Source organism: Zosterops lateralis, assembly GCF_965231275.1.
Source record: "Zosterops lateralis genome assembly, chromosome: 8".
Taxonomy (NCBI): Eukaryota; Metazoa; Chordata; class Aves; order Passeriformes; family Zosteropidae; genus Zosterops; species Zosterops lateralis.
In genome coordinates, this window is record NC_139768.1 from 9660199 (window position 1) to 9678399 (window position 18201).

Here is an 18201-nt window from a genome sequence, read left to right on the forward strand (position 1 = left end):
AACATTGGCATTCCCATGTGAGCTTGTTCTTTTCACGAGTTCAGCACAGAGCAGAGAATGCCAGCTCAGCTGCAGCAGTGAGCCAAGCCTTGATACTGTGCTGATGTGGCAATGCTGCTTTTGCTTCAACAGTCCTTGCCCTGTGATGTCCCACCCTCTCCACTGCCTGGCGTGGTGACCAGCTCTGCTGACAGACATAAGGCTAGTTTGGTGAGGAAGCTCTTCATAACTTTGGAAACCAAAGAAAGTAGCCTACAACATCCACAAAAGATTTTACATAGAGAAATAGAATAACCTGATACTTCCCTTTCATCCTGGGTTATCTGGGATAACCTCTGCCTTCAGATCTATGTGCAGACTGTTTCTTGTGTTGTTTTCAAGAAAGAAATGTTACTACCTCTTACTGGATGCAAACTGTCTAGGGACAGGCCATTTTCTGCTGCTAATGAACATTTTCCATCCTTGACCAAACTCATGAGAGCAAACATAACCACCTTACACTGGAGAAGAGGCACTAAAGCTGTTAGTGGTCACTAGTCAGGCAGCCCAAAGCCAGTGTTCCTCACCCTGGACCCATGAGCACAAGTCTGCTGAAAATGAGGCAAATGAGTGAGCCTAGCTGCCAAGAAGGGCCACCACTGTTCTGCCAAGCATTTACAGCCTCTCTTTCAACAATACTGATTAGCACCACCAGCACAAAATCAATATTTACTTGAGAGAAATGCTGGTTGAGAGAAACCCAACAGTGACCTTGGCAGAGGCCACTCCCAAGACATGGGGCAGCATGTCTGTCAGAGGGAGAACACACTGCCTGCTGAAAAGTGCCTGTTAACTCCTCTTTTGTTTGAGACTTCTACTTTCCAGACATCTGATGCAGTCAGCCCTCAAGGGGCAAAGGTGTTTATTCCAGATGAATTCATTGCCCCTCCCTTGGGACTCAGGCCATATCAATTTTTAGGTCTGTACCTAAAAGGCAACCTTTTTGAGGAGAAAACAAACAACAAGAGGGCTAGGAGTGAGACTGTGTTGTTTTCCTTGGCTGCTTCACTGAACCCATTCAGCTTGCTGCTAAAACTCCCATGCCTTTCAGGTAGGGCAAGAACTCAAGCTCGCATGGCAAATAGTAAGAGGGTGGGAGCTTCCTAGACTCACTTGGGAGCTATGACCTGCCTGGCTGCTCCTCACAGAGGAGACGCTGCACTGAGCTTTGGTGTTTGACCCTGTGTTGCTGGCTCCATCCCACTGCAAGATGTGGTGACTTCAAAGCACAGCTCATTCTATCCACTACGCTCCTTGGTCTAATAAGGAATTGGAACATGCTAGGGCCTTTTGTCTGGGATGAGCCTATTAACTCTCTTCTAGGCTCAGCTCAGGGCTTATTTACTTGTTTAATGCACGAGACTAAAGAGGATCCCTTGAGTCACTGTATTCAGTCTCCTGCCTTACGATACTTGACCACCTTGTCCCAGATCTTTACATTCCATTTCATCTGACTTCCAGCGCATCACCTACAACTTCTTTCTCTGCTTCACAATCTCTTCTACTTCTGTAAATGGTAGTTACAATCCATCACCCTGCACAAAGGGTCCCTAGATATCCCTAGAGCCCCTAAGCAGAATGGTAATTATAACCTCTCATTCCCAATGTGGAGGATATCAGCTTTCATGCATAAGAGGGAAAGGAATAATTCTAGAAGTACAGCATCCCTTGGTTCCAGGCTGATGGGACAGGGGGTACTGTAAAGCTTGAGAATAGCAGATGATAAAATTCTTCTGGGAATATCATGCACCTGATGCACCCTATTTTCATCCTAGTTAGGTAACAGGGCATTTGCAAGAGCAGGTACTGTGGCCCAAGAGCTTCTCAGGTTGCAGGTGAATGGAAGGCATCCTCGTGACAACATGACAACTCCAGGTGAACCACGACAGAGACTCAGAAGCAACTTCCTTCCTGCACATGACAAAAGGGAGTTTCCCAGGAAGACTTTCACATCCATCTGCTAAATCATCCCCATTCTTTTTCCCTTGATGATCTCAGCCTGCTCTTCTTTCTCTTCTGACAGCTTTTCCCTCCAGCCCCTCTGTTGGAGGATGATACTTTACTGAGAAGCCCAATTTCTTCTCAACTGCCTCTGCTGAAACCAAGATTTGAAGGGGAGCCTCAGGAGAGAGAAAGAGCAAAGTATGACGCATTCAAGCTATAGTGAAATGACATATTCACCACAGCTAATGGAGGCCCACATGGCACCCCAACTCCATGCTGCCCCAGTGCCCATTTCCCAGCTGACTCTGCTGGAGTTTTCCCCCTGCTCCCCTCCCCATGTTTCTGACGGTGTCACTCCAAGAGAAGTGGCTGATCTGATTGGTGAGAGAACACGAGGGGTGTCAGAGAAGGTGCTCACAGACATTTCTTGGCTGCCTCAAGGAAATAAAGGCCATCGCTGAGCCTGTCAAAATGATTAATCGCTTACAGGGAATGAGGGGGAGGAGGGAGAGGGAGGGAAAAGAACGGGAGGAAGGAGAAGAGAAAGACAGATGGGATGGGGAGAGCTATAAACAAATAGCAAAAGCAGGAGACACAGGATTGCCTCTGTGCTGGCAAGGAATTGGAAGCAAGAGACCCCAGGCTGTGCTTGGAGTGAACTGGTGGCAGATGAATGGCTCCTTCGCAGCCCCCAATTCCATTTGGAGATTCCTTCCTCAGGTGTGCACCACTCCCAAACACAGGCTCAAAGAACACTAAGGCCTGCTCCACCAGAGCCAGTGTCAGACCTGACAGCCCAAGTAACATGGCTCTGTGACACCTCAGTTCTACAAATCTCTGCAGTTCCCATGAGCTGACAGACCAGAAGCTTATTACTTCAAATGCCAAGCAAGGCTTTGCCTCCAGCTCTACAGGCCGTAGTGGCTGGCATTTGACCCAAATACCCACCAGCACCAGTAATTCTTTGCTGCCAGGATGATTTTAACCCAATGAAACACAGATGGTTGGGAGCAGCTTCTGAATGTCAGAGGTCCTGGCAGGGGAACCTGAAGCAGAATCAGCCCATTGCCTGTGCTACTAATCTCTTCCACAGAAACTACCCCCGTGGATGCTATTATAACCCCATGTGCCCTCTCTGTGGGCATGGGGACTGTCCTTTTATAGAAGCAAACTATTTGACCTCACCCCTTTAGCTGCTTTCAGCTCAGCTCGAGCCCTCACACAGCTCACTGCATGAGGCCAGCAGCACTTAAGCAGCTCAAGGGGCACAGAGCTTGCAGCAGATCTTGTAACACAGATTACCTACACACAGGAGAGCCTCCCTTCCTGGCTTCCCAAGAGGTTAAGTCACATCCAAAGGTCTTCCCCATCAAGGCATTCAATGGCAAATCCTGACTATTCAGGGAAAAAAAACCCACAGCTGACACTGAGACAAAAGTCACACTTGTGTTCCTGCCATCCAGAACAGTGACATTTCCTACAGCAAGGGCAATCCCCTGCCATGTCAAAGTCTGGGACTGCTCAGGGTTTGCTCCAAGTTTGTGAAGTGAGTTCTGACCCCACTACCTACTACACCACAACCTACCTTCCCCCACTACGAAGAGCATGAGGTCCACTCCTCCAAATGTAAACAAGCATTTAAAATATTGCTGTGAATGAAAAGCAGCCTTCCTCTTGTGTTCAAGAGGGAATAAAAGTCACTACCTGACATATCTCTCCATCCTAGGCAATGTGACCAGTGATTCTCCTAACTTGTGTCATGATGAGCTCTGGATGAAAAGCCCTCTTAGATCCTGTCCTGAGATCTACTGTTTTCTCTTCCATTTGAGTTCCTGTGGTGAACACTAGCCACAGGAAGAGACTGAAAATCCAAGCTGCTGTCATTTGTCTGAGCTCAGAGCCAGCTGGGAATGAGAAAACATGGCTCCAGCTCTCCCCTTTATATTTCCAGTCACAGAAAGAATAATCACCCTGATGGAGACCTTCACCTCAAGTAAATGACTCAGCCTTGCAAAGACAGGAACTGTCTCTGAAATCAATGGATCCAGTAAGCTTAAGTCTTCAGATGAACCAACCAACATTGTATGCCCCACAAATGGTCTGTCATGCCCTCTCCCAGGTTAGAGCTGTTGATTTAATCAGAGACAATGCCTCTTCATGCAAACTATACCAAAATGTTTAACCTGACAAGACCATAGATGACAGCTGTAGGGAAAACAGGTAACACAGATTTCATATGTACAATAATTTGTGAAAACCCACAAAATCCCAACAAATGCATAAAGTAGATTGTGCATGACTGGATGATGAGGTAAGACAGCAAATGACAGACACAGAGAAGTCACCACTGCCTTCTTTTCTTTACCTGTCATGCAGTCCATCAGGTTCTTCCTTGCTCTTGTAGAAAATGACATTATCAGGAAAAGAGACTGAAACTGCTTTCATGTTGCCTATCCTAAGCTTTCTGCATGCCAGTCAAGGCCCCTGCCTGCTCTCTTCCACATCACAAACTGCATGCAAGATGTGGAGAAAGGAGACAGAAAATTTAAGATGTCGTTTCTGTGGTTTTTTGCTGTCAGTTTGTGGCCAGGCACCAAGATGGAAGTGCAAGGTGTCAGTGGGGGAAGGACTGGTCTTCCAGATATGCTCTCTCCCTTACTAAATAGGTATCTGAGAATCACTGAAGAGGACTTGAAGGATTTTGCCATGCTGCCTTCCAAGCCTGACATAACATTCTTTGTTGCTGTGTACCTAGGCAGAGATGGGTCTGTGGAGCAACAGGAGCACTTAGTTATGCATCTGGTGGACTTCACTGTGGCTCTAGTGGCTGCCTCCATTGTTTGTGGGATATTCTCCCCCCCTTCCCTCCTTCTAACAAAGATTCTGATTAATGATCGCTCATTCCTAATTGTCAAATTTCTTTTCCTTCATCCTGTGTCTAATCACCAGTGACAGAAGCCATTACGCAAATGAGAGCAGACGACTTCCCACAACTGTTCTCGTTGGTAAAAGCCTTGTAATTTAAAGCTCTGATTTGTAGAGGAAAGCTGCGTTTCCCCAAGGCGTCCGGGCATCTGTTCCACTTACACTCCAAGAGCCTCCACTTCCGCTCCCTCCCCCCACAATTAGTCCTCTGCTTGCAACAAATATTTGACTTTTCGAGGCAGTAATTAGAACTTACTTTGCATGTGTTTGCCACAGTAACAGCATCTTTCCCTTTCCTTCTAGGCAGCACCAATGCAGAGAAGTACCCAGGGAAGATGGTGGCTTCAGGGCTTCCAAGGACATTGATGGGAGAGGTGCTTTCTGTTCCAAAACAGGAACAGAAGATGAAGACCAGAAGCAAGAGTGCAAGGAAGCTTCTCATACATGAGGCAGAAATGCATTTCTCTAAGTGTAAAAACATATGAGCAAAGGCAGTACCTCTTCTGTAGTTGCTGCTCTGCTTCCAGGGCTGAGACCATGCATTAACAAAGGCCTGCCAGGAGACTGCTGAGACCCTGAGAGCACTACTCCCATTCTAGGGCTTTAAAGCACAGTTGGCTGTGTTCAAGGTCAGCTTGGTAATTGATAAGAGCTGCTGCAAACAAAAGAAGTCTTGGCCCAGGCCTAGCTCTCTCCCAAGAGCTGCTTTGATGCCAAGGGTGCCCCCCAGCTGAGTTAGACTGCCCCTGCACTGCAGCTGTGTCTGATACCTCCTCAATCCAGGCCTGATCCTCAACTCTTGGCTTCACTTTGGACTTCATTTATCACTCCAAACTTCCCTAAGCTGACCATGACCCTGATCAAAAAGGGGGTGAACATATGGATCAGTTCAAAACCCCACACACTTCTCTTTACACAGGAAAGATCCTGCAGCTATGATTTACAAGGATTAAGACTTCTCAGAAGAATCCCACTTTTTAAGGAACATGGGGAAGAGAAAGACAGATGGGATGGGGGGAAGGGGGTCAGGGGAGAATGCCATTTGGGGTAGCCCAGGCTGAGGCATCTCCATCTCCCACCATGCCAACATACCTCACCTACTATTCAACTCCTCTCTGTTTTACTACATCTTAGCCATCTGTACAAAATTAGTCAACATTTCACCAATGGTTAGATTTCAAGATTGCTGTAGAGTTAGTATTACCATAAAATAACTTGTGTTTACTAGGTAGAGAAGACTTCACCTCCCAAGGTGGTTAACACACAGCACAGGTACACACAGGAAGTTTCCCCCCAAAATCTCTGTGACAATTAATTGAGTTCATTAGGCCTGGTTCATTAGGTGTAGTTTGCTCCATCACTCAGTCAGTGACCAGAGTATGGTGACACCATTCAGGTCAGCAGGGAGGGGAATTTTCCCTTTCCCACCAACACTTCTTGTTGGCAGGGTACAAGGACACCACCTTATTCCCAGCCTTCCTTTCAAGCTTTTGGAAATAGTATGGAGAAAGTTGTGAAGACACATAATAATGCAACTGGTATTGCTGTTTTGAAGGCAGTTCTGGAGACCAACAGCCTTCACCAGAGAAGAACACAAGTGGAGCTGTCAGACTGAAAGGAGCTTTATACACACATGTCCTCACAGCCACTCACAAAATAAAAGCCACACCATTCTGTTGATCAACATTGGTTGTATTTAAGAACTACACTTCAGAAGGTACCATGTGTTTGTCACACCCCACCCCCTGCACACACACCCCTAGCAGAGAACACACAGCTTCCCAATACCATGGCAAGGGGCATTGAAAGCACAAGGTGAAAAGGGAAGGGGGGGAGTCAGTCCATCAGTGCATTGTAAATGAGCTTTCACAAAGTCAAGTGCAGCAAAACCTGTTCAGACACTTTAAAAGTTAGACCTTTGGCAAATAAAAGAAAAAAAAAAAAAAAAGGATCCTAAAAGTTCTCTAAGTACCATTCTCTCTCCACATGGGATATGATCTCCCACCCTGAGCTTCAAGAGTTGATGGTGTCTAACAAGCAGTACTGAAGACTACCATGTGCTGAATAAATAGCACAGAAATGGGATTTAATTTGAGCATCTTTCAATAAAGGGCATGTGCCCATGATTCCTGGGAAGGCCTTGCTTTTGGCCAGTCAGAAGCTTCTTCCCCAGTTGTCCAAAGGCTGTGCATTGATAAGAATCCAGCTGAGTGACCTTCGTCTGGATCTAACCATAGCTCTGGAGAGTCTGCCACGGGGCAGTCAGACTACTCAGTGACACGTATTTCTTGAACAAGGACCCTGTAGCTGCCAATTAAACTTCATTTATTCTGACTGGTAAAGCAGCCAGAAAACTTGCCTCAGGACCTCCTGCTTTCACTTTTGTGAAAGACAAGCCCACTACAAGTGGTGCATGAGCTGTCCCAGCAAGAGATGGGACCTAAGACCAAAGATGGAGCACTTATCAAATAGCATGTTACACTTTTATCAGAACCCACATCAGAACAAGCCCAGCACAACAGGGAAAACACTGGGAAGTCTCAACAAAACAAATCCTACACTTTCTGGGATGAGATATGTGGGCTATAAAACAGCTTCTCCCACCTCTGCCTCTTGGAACCCATTACAACCGCATCAAAAATACAAGACCTTTGCACTACCCCCCAAACCAGAGACAGCAGTGCAGCACACCTCAGGGAATAAAAAGCCAGCTTCCACCTGAGGCTTCTGCATGGAAGCATAACCCTAAGGCTTCTGCATGGAAGAGGAGAAGGAGGAAAGCCAAGTTATTTTTCAGAGTGATTACTGAGGACTCAAACAGAGGTTGTCACTTCCCAGTCTGCCATGTCAAGTCCCGGAACACAAAAAGGATCAAGATAAACTTAATCACATTTAAACAAAAAGCCCTGAACTCCTTCACATGACTGTACAAGGAAGAGAACCACACACTGGCATGGATTTAACTGATAGACAGGAGCCACACAAAATCACACAAACGCGCACCTGCGCGCAGCCACACACGCTTGAGTTCTTGCAGTTTCGGTAAAAAGGGCACTTTCCTGCGTTAGTCTGAGGAGCCAGCACCCCTGGTGGGGAGATGTGAGGCTCCGTACCTATCTGACACTGTGTTTTGACAGTTAAGCTCAGCATCCCTTGGAAATTTAATTTAAAAACGTGGCTTAATCATTCAAGACTTGGAGAGTGCCCTGGAATTTATGCATCTCCCTTCATAATGCTACATCCCCTTTTAACCATACTGCAGCTTTCAGAAGAGCAGGAGAGAAGCCTTCACTCCCCAGAAAAAGCTGTCAGAAAGGAGGTTTATCTAGGTTCATACAAGACAGATGTTATTTGGAGAGCAGAGGATTTAGTGCTCACGCACTAGATAAATTCATTCTGATCTCTACCCTGTACTACATCCAAAGCGTAGATGTCTTAGGTTGAAGTAACCAAATCATTTGTCCAGTTGCTCAACACACACAGGCCATCTCACATGTTCATTTCCATTACTACAAAAAGGTGCCAGAGTTGAGCAGGGAGAGATCCTCTAACAACAGAGGACTGTGAAATTTAACATTTCCCAGCTTATATCCACTGCTGGCACCAACACACAAACACAGCCAGGAGGTCCAAACCCCATGAGGCTGAGGAAACAATATTGCTCCTGGTTATCCTCCAAGCTCTTCTTCATATGCCTGAAAATCCTGGTGTAACACATCCGAGTGCCAGAAGCCATGCTCCTTGTTGTGGCAAACAGGGCAGAGGGAAGAAAATAAACAAGTTAGTGAGCATGAATCCAGCTTCCAATAAGTGCAGACTCTTTCTTGGGAGGTTCAATTAGATGAGAGTGGAGGATGAATAGGGTACTAATGGTTTTGCAGTTCCAGTAGCCCCTTTATTGTAGTGGGGCCAGGACAGGCCAGGAAACCCATCAGTCTGTTAAGTGCTGCGTGCAATTCTAGCGCTCAGTATCTTCCATTGCTTGTGAACAAAGCAGCTCCAACATCAGCCGGTGCACTGGGCATTAGTCATACCGGCCCTTAATCATCATGTTCAACAAGGGACCCACCTGTTCAAAGCAAAAAACAGGTCATTAGCCAGGATAGTTACACAGAAATGGCAGTACAGAACCTGTTCCCTCTGCATCACAGAGCCCAAGATATACCCAATCACTTTCAGACTATTTTCTAGAAAAACACATTCTTAAAATACCCTACCAAAACTGCAGGGTTCTCTGTCAACACCTGACTTCAGGTGACACCAAAACAGAGTAGAAACATGTTGAAACATTTTCACTTCCCACCCAACAGCTGTGATTTTCAAGTAGATGCTCTTAAAGGGAGTCAATAGTCACCATGGGTTGTTTTTCAGGGCAGAGAAGGAACATTCTCATTCATTGAATCCTCTCTGGTCCCTGGGGTCAGTAAGAAGAGGGGCTACAACTGATGATTTTGCTAAAGTTTTTTTTCAGTCAAGACCACTCCCTCATCTCAGCACTGCCTGATCACGTAGGGAAGTTCAGAATGCTATGGCAGTAAAATAATCTCAGGAGAAAGGCTAAAGAGGAGTTTCTGCACAGTGGTAAGGATTATGGACCATGAAAACATTTCTGTCCTTGACCTGCATTTCCACTTTCAGATGATCAGATCTTCAAAGGCATACTCTTAGTACCTCAGTCTTTTTAGACTTAGTACCTCAGGGGGTTTGTTTAATATTCCAGATGATAAAGATTGCAACAAATTCAGAGATGAGCGAGACACATATTAAAGATGAAGCACATGACTCAATAGAGGAGATTTCTGTTATTTAAGAGACTTGGATTCAACAGGTTAAACAGTTTCTTTTTTTTTCAAATAATGGGTATCATTGCTGCACAGAAGGCTAAGGAGTGTTTGGGAGCAACACTTTCCTGGAAGTGCCCAAAGTACATTTTTTTCCTAAATACAAGAACAGCTACATCATTGTTTGTAGTTGTCCTTTCCAGAATTATAATTTTAAAGAGCTTGCCTTTTTGTAAACAAATGACATTCTGAAGACTGCGGGAAGAACTAGCAAAAGAGCAATCCTGCTTTCTGCCACCCTCACTGTGGTACCTAGAAGACCCAAGTAGCTGTCATCTCAAGTTTTGCATTATCCCTTAATGACTTCAACAGCAGTGATGGTTCTTTTCCATACCTCTTGTGGATTTCCTAAGGCTTCTCCTAACATCTTCTCAATGTTCCTCATTATTGCCACTTTCTGATGAGCTTTTAATGGATACTCAATTCTCTTTGGGGTTGGGGCACCCTGAAATATCAAAAAGAGCTCATTTGCATGCTTCCTGTATTGGCAGCTTATTCCACCTTCCCCCAGTCACCCAGTTCTTCACACACACAACTCTGAAGAGGAAAAAGTATCTTCCAGAAGCAAAGGACTTGGTGCCACAAAGTTCTCAGATTGAGAGTGTGTGCCAATACATCTCTACCTGAAAAAATCCTCTGGGATGGAGCTATCCAAGCTGCACTTGTACTCACCTTGTACCAGAAGTTCACAGTGATGGTAATCCCCCCATTCAGGAGAGACTCAATGTGGTGCCACCTGCATGGAAATCACATAAAAAAAAAAAAAAAAAAAAAAAAAAAGAAACTATTGCTGCAGCTTATAGTGAAATTCCTTGGATGATGAGTTCAGATAGCACTAGACAAGCCTTGCCCTATAGCTCCTGCATCAAGACCTCAAAACTTCTGGAAAGCTCTCCTTATTTACATATAGATGCTTTTCTCACACATGTTAGTGTGAGTACATGTACAATTAATGTGGTGTCAGAGAGAATTACTATTCCCATCCAACAGACAGGAATCAGAAGCATACTGGCCCAAGATATCACAGAAAATATCACAGTTGCTGGAGAAGTAAAAAACAAAATACTCTTAAGAGCCAACCCAAGACTAAGTAGAAAACATTTTAAACCCCTGTTTTTTATCACAGTGTGGTCCCACCATCCTTCTTACCAGTACATGGGTATGTACAGCACATCCCCAGGACCCACCACTGTCTCATAGCCAACTACATTCCGGAAGTTTGGAAACTTCTCATAGTCAGGATTGTCAAAGTCCACCTAATAGAAGAAAACATTAAGAAATTCAAGAGAACTTCCTGCAATGACAGTTCTCATTATTGGCTCTCAGTGTCAAATAAATCATCCTGGTCTTCCCTACATGCCTTTTACATTCCCATTTGTATCTTAACTTCATTGTGAGGTCCTGCAGTACCCTCCAATTTGTCTGTCAGCAAATCTGTGTTTGACCAAGGGATCAATGGAACAGAACAGAGAAGGCAGCAATTGCAACCCCATGGTGCTATCAGCAAAAAGGTTTTTAGGGCCCTAGCACTTGTGAGTCAGGACCAGACACAAACAGAAAATCACTGTTCTTCCACCAATGTATTCCCCATTTAACAAATCTGAACAGAGGTTTCGCAAAAGCTCAGCAAGTGTTTTGCAGCCTTAACTCCAGTGCAGCTTCTTCCCACCCAGCATCTTTACAAATGCCCATTTCTGGAATGGAGCAGAGAACAGATCTGCTACTCTCACCTGGCTCTGTCTGTCACATGGATGGTGCACAGGATAAGGGTAGAGGCATTCAAACTGATCAGGAGGAAACAGGATACACCTCTTGTAACCCTTAATCTGAGCAAAGAAGTTCTGTTGCTCGTCATAATGAGCTGGTGTCACATTCCCTACACAAAGAGAAAAGATAATTAAGACACTTTCATGTACAGATATGAAAAAGAAGCAAGTTCTATTCCCTGCTAAAGACAGAAAATATACGCCCACATATTCAGAAACTAGACAAGGAAAATGGCAATGTTACAAACTGAGCATTCTATCAGTCAGCCTTTATTGAGCAGTTGCTACTCCACCTCATTTCCATTCCAAATCCATACTCAGCAACTTATGCTCTACAGGATTAGGATTTCCAGCTTGTTTCAATGAACAGCAGATGCTGAATGTTGATGGAAGCTTTTTCATAAAACATTTTGTTTAAATGACACATTGTGGAACAGACTGTCAAAGATTATTAGTCTAGAGAAAAAGAGTTCAATGGTCGAATTTGAAAAAAAGTCATAGAAGTTTTGCAAGAAAACAAGTAAACAATCCCTGTCACTGGAGCTCCCAATAGCACCCGCTCAAATCTGACTAACAGTGCTTGACTCTTGCCCCTAGATCTTAAATTTAATTAAATCTTAAAATACAGTGGAGTGTTTTGTACCCCTCACAACTGTTTTTCAGGCTGTTTGCTTGAAAATTTAGGTATTACTCTCTTGCCCTGCAAGAATTAAGGTAACAGTTAACCCTGTAACTTCATTAAATAGATCATAAGATGACATGCTGCTCTAAAGACATTCCTTTTTCTAGCACATCCTGGTTCAAGACAATTCCTTGGTTCTTGTGCATCACCTGTTAATAGGATTTTAGTGATGATATGGCCTGTAAGGAAATGTTGGTCCACTGATTTTATATTATGTTCTCTCAGCTAGTAAAACAAGTGTCAAAGATAAACTGCTGTAGGTTGAGTGTGACTTGGTGCAAAGGGGAAAAAACCATCCAAATTGTATAATTGAACAATTATAACTGGATATGTTGGCCACATTGACTATAGGCACTCCCACTTCACAGAACTGTGTACATTTCTTGCCCAGTTATTAAGATTACTTTCTAAAAGAATGTTCTCCTTGTCAACAGCCTAGTGGTACCTCTGTCTTTTAAGGCACCTGTGCCTAAGTCAGGCTCTGCATGGATTTGGAATTCTATTCTCTCCAGATACTTTTAGAATGTACCCATCTTCAAGTTTCCCACTGTCCTCTAGCCTTTCCAGAAAAAAAAATGGTCTTAATCAAAAGAGAATTCCTCCTCACAGTGCACTAGCTCAAATAAGAAAAAAAGGCTTTACAAAATAATCAGATTTCCTCCTGGGCAGACATTGGGCATACTCAGAAAAGCCCAGAAATCTAACACTGTTCGACTTGCAAACCTTTCTGCTTTTTGAATCTGCAGGCTTTGAGCTTTTTAAATCTGCAGTGCCTGAAGAATGCAGACAGTAAACAGATCCCAGGATATGATAAGTAGTTACTAGAAACACAGTCCCACCAGCATCACACAGAGCCGTTCCATGAGCACATTGCATTCAGGAATTCAGAGGACATCTCTGGCAAAATACAAACTATTCCTTTCTTTGTTTCCTCTTTATAATCCAAGTTAAGGTGTGACAAGAGTCTCCTACCAATGCAAAGCTTTAAACTACCTCCTCTGAAGGAATACACAGAAACTAGGGGGAAATCCATTTGAAAGACCTTCTGGAACTGAAATCAGAACTGCTGATGCAATCTTCTCCCTTTCTCCTCCAATGTGAGGAAGATATTTACCTTCCATGCCAATAAGAAGCAAGTTAGAAGTCAGTTGACCCCAGCCACGTTTCCCTTGCTGCTTGTTAATCCAGTTCCAGTTGAAGCCAAGGAAATCCACCACAATCTTCCTTCCAACTGTGTCATTCAGTGTTTGCTGTAGATATAGCCTGAATTGTCCAAGAGAGAAAGCAGAAATCAAGTATTAAGCTTTGTCATGAACACAAACACACTCTGTCTCTTCAGAAAGATTTCAAAACAGAGAAGTACTTCCTAGAGATTTTGTTCTGTCATTATATGGCTTCAACACCTGTGGAAGGAAACAGTTTCAAAAAGTCCCCACACTTTGCTGTAAGGTTTCCCAGTACAGAAGAGAACAGATCTCGGTTCAGTTTGAACAATTACAAGGGAAAACCATAAATTTAAGGAAGAACAACCCCCTTGCAGGGCAGGAGGAGGAAACTCTAAGCAGATTGGCCATTATCAAATATGTTCATGTCTAATCCCCAGATGAATGCCACTCCTCTAATTCACCTGCAATACAAGTTACCCTCTTCTAGCAGAACTGCATGAAGGGAAAAGGGGGCTCAGGAGAGCCTGCACATTTCAGTATCAAGTTACTTAAAGCCATGTTTACACTTAGACATAGGGGATCAGAGGAATCAAACATCTGTACCAACAATCACAGTATTACAGACTGCTCTCTGCAGTGCTGGAAGAAAATGCATTTTTAAGAGCAAGGATTGCATTCTCTCTTGGAAAAAGCACACCCAAAGCTGAGAAAAAAGAGAAATGCACAGATGACAAGTGGGAATGGGTACAGTGTTGCTTCCAATTAAGACAATTAAGCATCTGTAAATCCTTCTAGAGGACTGTGACTGAAAATACCAAGGGTTTAAGTGCAGCTGCTGACAGTTATATTCCGTGTCCACTGGAAGCTCCTCTCAGTAACTTACAGCTCTGTTAGTGGCACAGGCCATCCCCACCAGCACACAGCATGTGCACAGCCTGGCCTCATGTTTCCCAAAGAGGGCTAGCTCCAGCTGCCTTGGGATTCTGTGGGAAAGCCTGAATGCCACAGCCTGGAGCTCTTCATCAGACAACAAGCTTCTCTACCAATACCACAGTGTGCCAAAAAAAAGTGAAGCTTCATTCTTTCTCTATACAAACCTTGCCTCACCACAGAGGAGGAAAAAAATAAATAAGTTCCCACAGCCAGTGTGAACAGTTTGTTTGGTATGACTCTTCCCATAAGGTAACAAGGCTGCTGTCAACTAGAAGCCCTGCAGGAAAAGCAGGATTATTAAAAAGAAACAAACAAAAATTCCAAAAAGTTCAAGACACATTAATCATCAACACCCACTGAAGAGAAACCTAGCACCTACTTAGGTCTGAAGAAACAGAGAAACCTCCACATGCCACATATCACTTACCTCTCAGGACCCCCTTTTTGTTGTATTTCTTTGAGCTTGTCCACAAACTCGGCAAACTTCATTTCTTCCCTACTTGACTTGGGTTTGAAGTTCTTAAAATTGGCCATTTTCTTCTCATCATAGTACAAAAACTTGTGTGTGCTGGCACTATACACTGAGAAGTCCCCATTGCCAATGTTTTCCTGGAGGTAGTCCAGGTCCCATTTCAGAGCAGGATAAACCAGATTCGTGTCTGTCAGCACCACTGGCTCCTGGAGAGAAACAGGAAGTTTATTGATTCAAAGACCTCTTGAACTTAAGAATGAACACGTTCATTATTGAACCCACAAAAACTCCCTTTCAAAATGGAAACTGGAAAAAAGCATTTGAAGTAATCATATACCTTGTTCTGGGGAGAAAACCAGGCAAGACATGACAGGAAGTTTTAAGAAAGTGGTGGCCTGGGGTTACAGTAAGCTCCTGTAGCAACGGGACAGGTGGCACTGTCTACTGAGCCAATCTCTATCAGCGAGGTTAGACAAACACCAGCTGGCAACACTTGTGGGCCTGCTTGGTCCTGCCACGTAGCCAGGAGACACAGGAGATCCTGCTGGTCACTTCCAGCCTGAGCTGTGAAGGTGTCAGTGCCAGCAAAAAGATCCCTCTGAATCCAGAAACAGAACTCATCTCTTTTTTCAGAGGACTGCAAATAACCAGCCAGCAAAAAACTGACCATGCCTTCTACAGCAAAAAAAGAGAGAACCATTACAAAAGAAAGGATATTGCCTATCTCCTCATCTACTAGCAGTAAGTACCCTAACCAAGGCAGTGCTGTGTTGCCAACCTGTGCATACAAATCTTCCCTTCTTGGAAACTTTCCTTAAAAGACCCAACTACCAAAATGAGACTGAGCTGATATAGAACCAACACAAGAGCCACCACTGCAAAGGAGCCTTTACATCTGTGGTCGCTCGCACTGAAAAAACAATCAGTACGTGCCCAGGGTTTTACACAACGTTCCCACAACTTCCATCCCGACAACAAAAGGCTTAAAGCAAACGTTTCCAGCGATTTTCACAACTCAACACTGTGGCACCGAAGAAAACTGTCCACAACAACAGAGAGGGGCGGGACAGCGGCTACAGCGGAGCCCGCGCGGTTCCCCGGACGGGCAGGGCCGGGATGAGGAGGTGACTGCGCCAGGGATCGCCCTCACCTCGTTCTCGATGAGCTCCTCGGCGCGGGGGTCGCTGTGGCTGAGCCGCGGGATGGGCCGCGTCTCGAAGGAGTAGCGGCGGAACTGGGATTCGTTCCAGCCGGGCCCTGCCGCCGCCGCCGCCGCCGCCACCGCCGGGCCCTCCCGGCAGCCCGCGGCCGCCGCCGAGGAGGAGCAGGAGGAAGAGGAGGAGGAGGAAGAAGAAGAAGACGAGGAGGAGGAGGACGAGGCCGCCGCCATCGCCGCCTCCAGCGGAGAACCCGTACGGAGGGAGCCGGAAGCGGAAGCTGCGCACCCATGGCAACGCCGGAAACGGAGGGCGAAGGCGGAGCACCATGGAGAGGGAGGGAGAGAGCGGCGGCGGCCGCGGCAGCGCCCCCGCGGATGGAGGCGGCAGGGGGCTCCGCTACCCTTCGTGCCTTCCCGAGGCTCCGGGACACTCCTGGGAGCGCAGGCCAGGGAAACAGACCGGGTGGTCTCTGCAGCCTCCCCGCCGGGCCGTGCCGCCCGCCAGCCTTCAGCCGGCAGCTCCTCCTTCCCTTCCCTCAGGGGCGGCCGGGCGGGCCCAGCGCTGCCCTCGGGCATTGCCACTGTCCTTATGGGAACAGCACTGGGCGCTGCCTCGCTCTGCCCGCGGGAAATGCTCTTATTAATTAATTAATTAATACTTGCTAAAAAAAAACCAAAACAAACAAACAAAACCCCTAATACCCAGCCTGTGATGCTGTGATGATGGCGACTACATCGTTTTAACAAGCTTTCATGAACTGTGTGACTGAAGCGGAGCTGTTGAATTTTTTTTTTTTTATTATTGTATGTTGATTATGTGAGACAAAGTCTGCGTTTGGCTTTTAATCTGCGAGCGGCAAGAATGATGATCTCTGTTTCCCGAGAGTGCATCCCGCATTAGGCATCAGTTCTGGAGAAAATTTTTGTCTCTGGCACTCAGTGGTTTTCGTCTCACAGTATCTGGGATTTGTTCTGCCTGTGCAGAGCTTTGCCTTCATGAGAATAATGGAATTTCCCTTTGTCCCTCAAAAATTTAATATAATTAGTTTCTAGGAAAAAGAATGCCCTCGCACTTTTTAAATCTATAGCATTTCTGCTGTGCAGAGGGTTTTTTTACAGTGTATTTGCAAATATATTTGGGTGCTTAGGAAACTTGAAACACAGCTGTGGAAAACTCAATCATAATTCAGAAAATAAGTACCCAGTGGTGAAGTGCTGATGTAAGAAGTAGCTGACCACAACCCAAGTCTGCAGTGAGGCCTGAGCCCAGGTCAATGGGAACCAAGGTCCCCACTGCCCGTGCTGTCCCCACACTGCTGTCCCCACACAGAGGTGGGACAGGCGCCAAATGCTGCTCCATGGAAAACAGCAGCAGCATCTGCACTGTCAGGTTGGGCTCTGAGTTAATAACTTTATTAAATATCTGAGTAACTTCACTGCACACTCGTTTGCGAGGGAGTTGGCTGAATTAAGACACCAGCCCTAAAAAAGCATCAATAGGCCTTTCTTTGGGATAAGTGAAAGGACCCTGTTCTTTATCTGTGACAAAACCCCCATCTCAAGCATGCCGTATCTCAGATATATTTTTGTGGTTCATCACTATCTTCATTCAATTATTAGGTTTAGAATTAATGTTGTTATTAGAAGGAATGGCTTTAATGACAAATTGTCTGTGATAGTTTTTGAGCTGCAAAGGTTTATAATGTAAATCGTTATAGAGACATTACCCATTATGGCTGATGTGAATAACTGAAGGAAAATGAGTTCAACTACCACACAGTTTACATAATGAAGTAAACTGCAAAACCCTTTAATGCTCATATTGATTTTATTTACAATAATACATTGCTTACATTTGAAGAATCACATCGCTAAATTAACACGCCATTTCTGCTGTCCACCTTCCCCATAGCTCCATGGAGATAAGACGATTACATTTGGGTATCGAATAACAATATTGATACTGATACAAAGAAGGCGATTTGCATGACGCCACCGGGCACGGTATCGATCCCATTGGGCATCGACCCGGCTGCTCCGCAGGAGGCTCCGGAGATAAATTCCCACTGCGCCGCTTCAGACGATGACGGGCAGATCGAAGACACCGCACCGATGCCTTTTTCCATCCATTAACCTCAGTGCGTCAGTGTCACAAACCAGCGGGTCATTAATTCCGGCCCCGCCCCTCTCTAGCCCCGCCCCCTCTCTAGCCCCCCCCCCCCCCAGCCTCGCGCCCCCCCAGCCCCGCCCCTTACTCTGGCCCCGCCCCCGCCC

General features: G+C 45.4%; 1 protein-coding gene across 1 annotated transcript; it reads right to left on the reverse strand.

Annotated features, from left to right (window-relative positions):
- Positions 1–6579: 6579 nt before the first annotated feature.
- On the reverse strand, positions 6580–16202 carry HIF1AN (hypoxia inducible factor 1 subunit alpha inhibitor). The gene is made up of 8 exons (XM_083866575.1): positions 15919–16202; positions 14724–14974; positions 13312–13460; positions 11480–11625; positions 10899–11005; positions 10422–10485; positions 10084–10194; positions 6580–8977 (listed from the first exon to the last, which is right to left on the reverse strand). Exons 1-8 carry the CDS (start codon positions 16156–16158, stop codon positions 8933–8935), a joined length of 1113 nt encoding a protein of 370 aa, XP_083722701.1. The 5' UTR covers positions 16159–16202; the 3' UTR covers positions 6580–8932.
- Positions 16203–18201: the final 1999 nt, after the last annotated feature.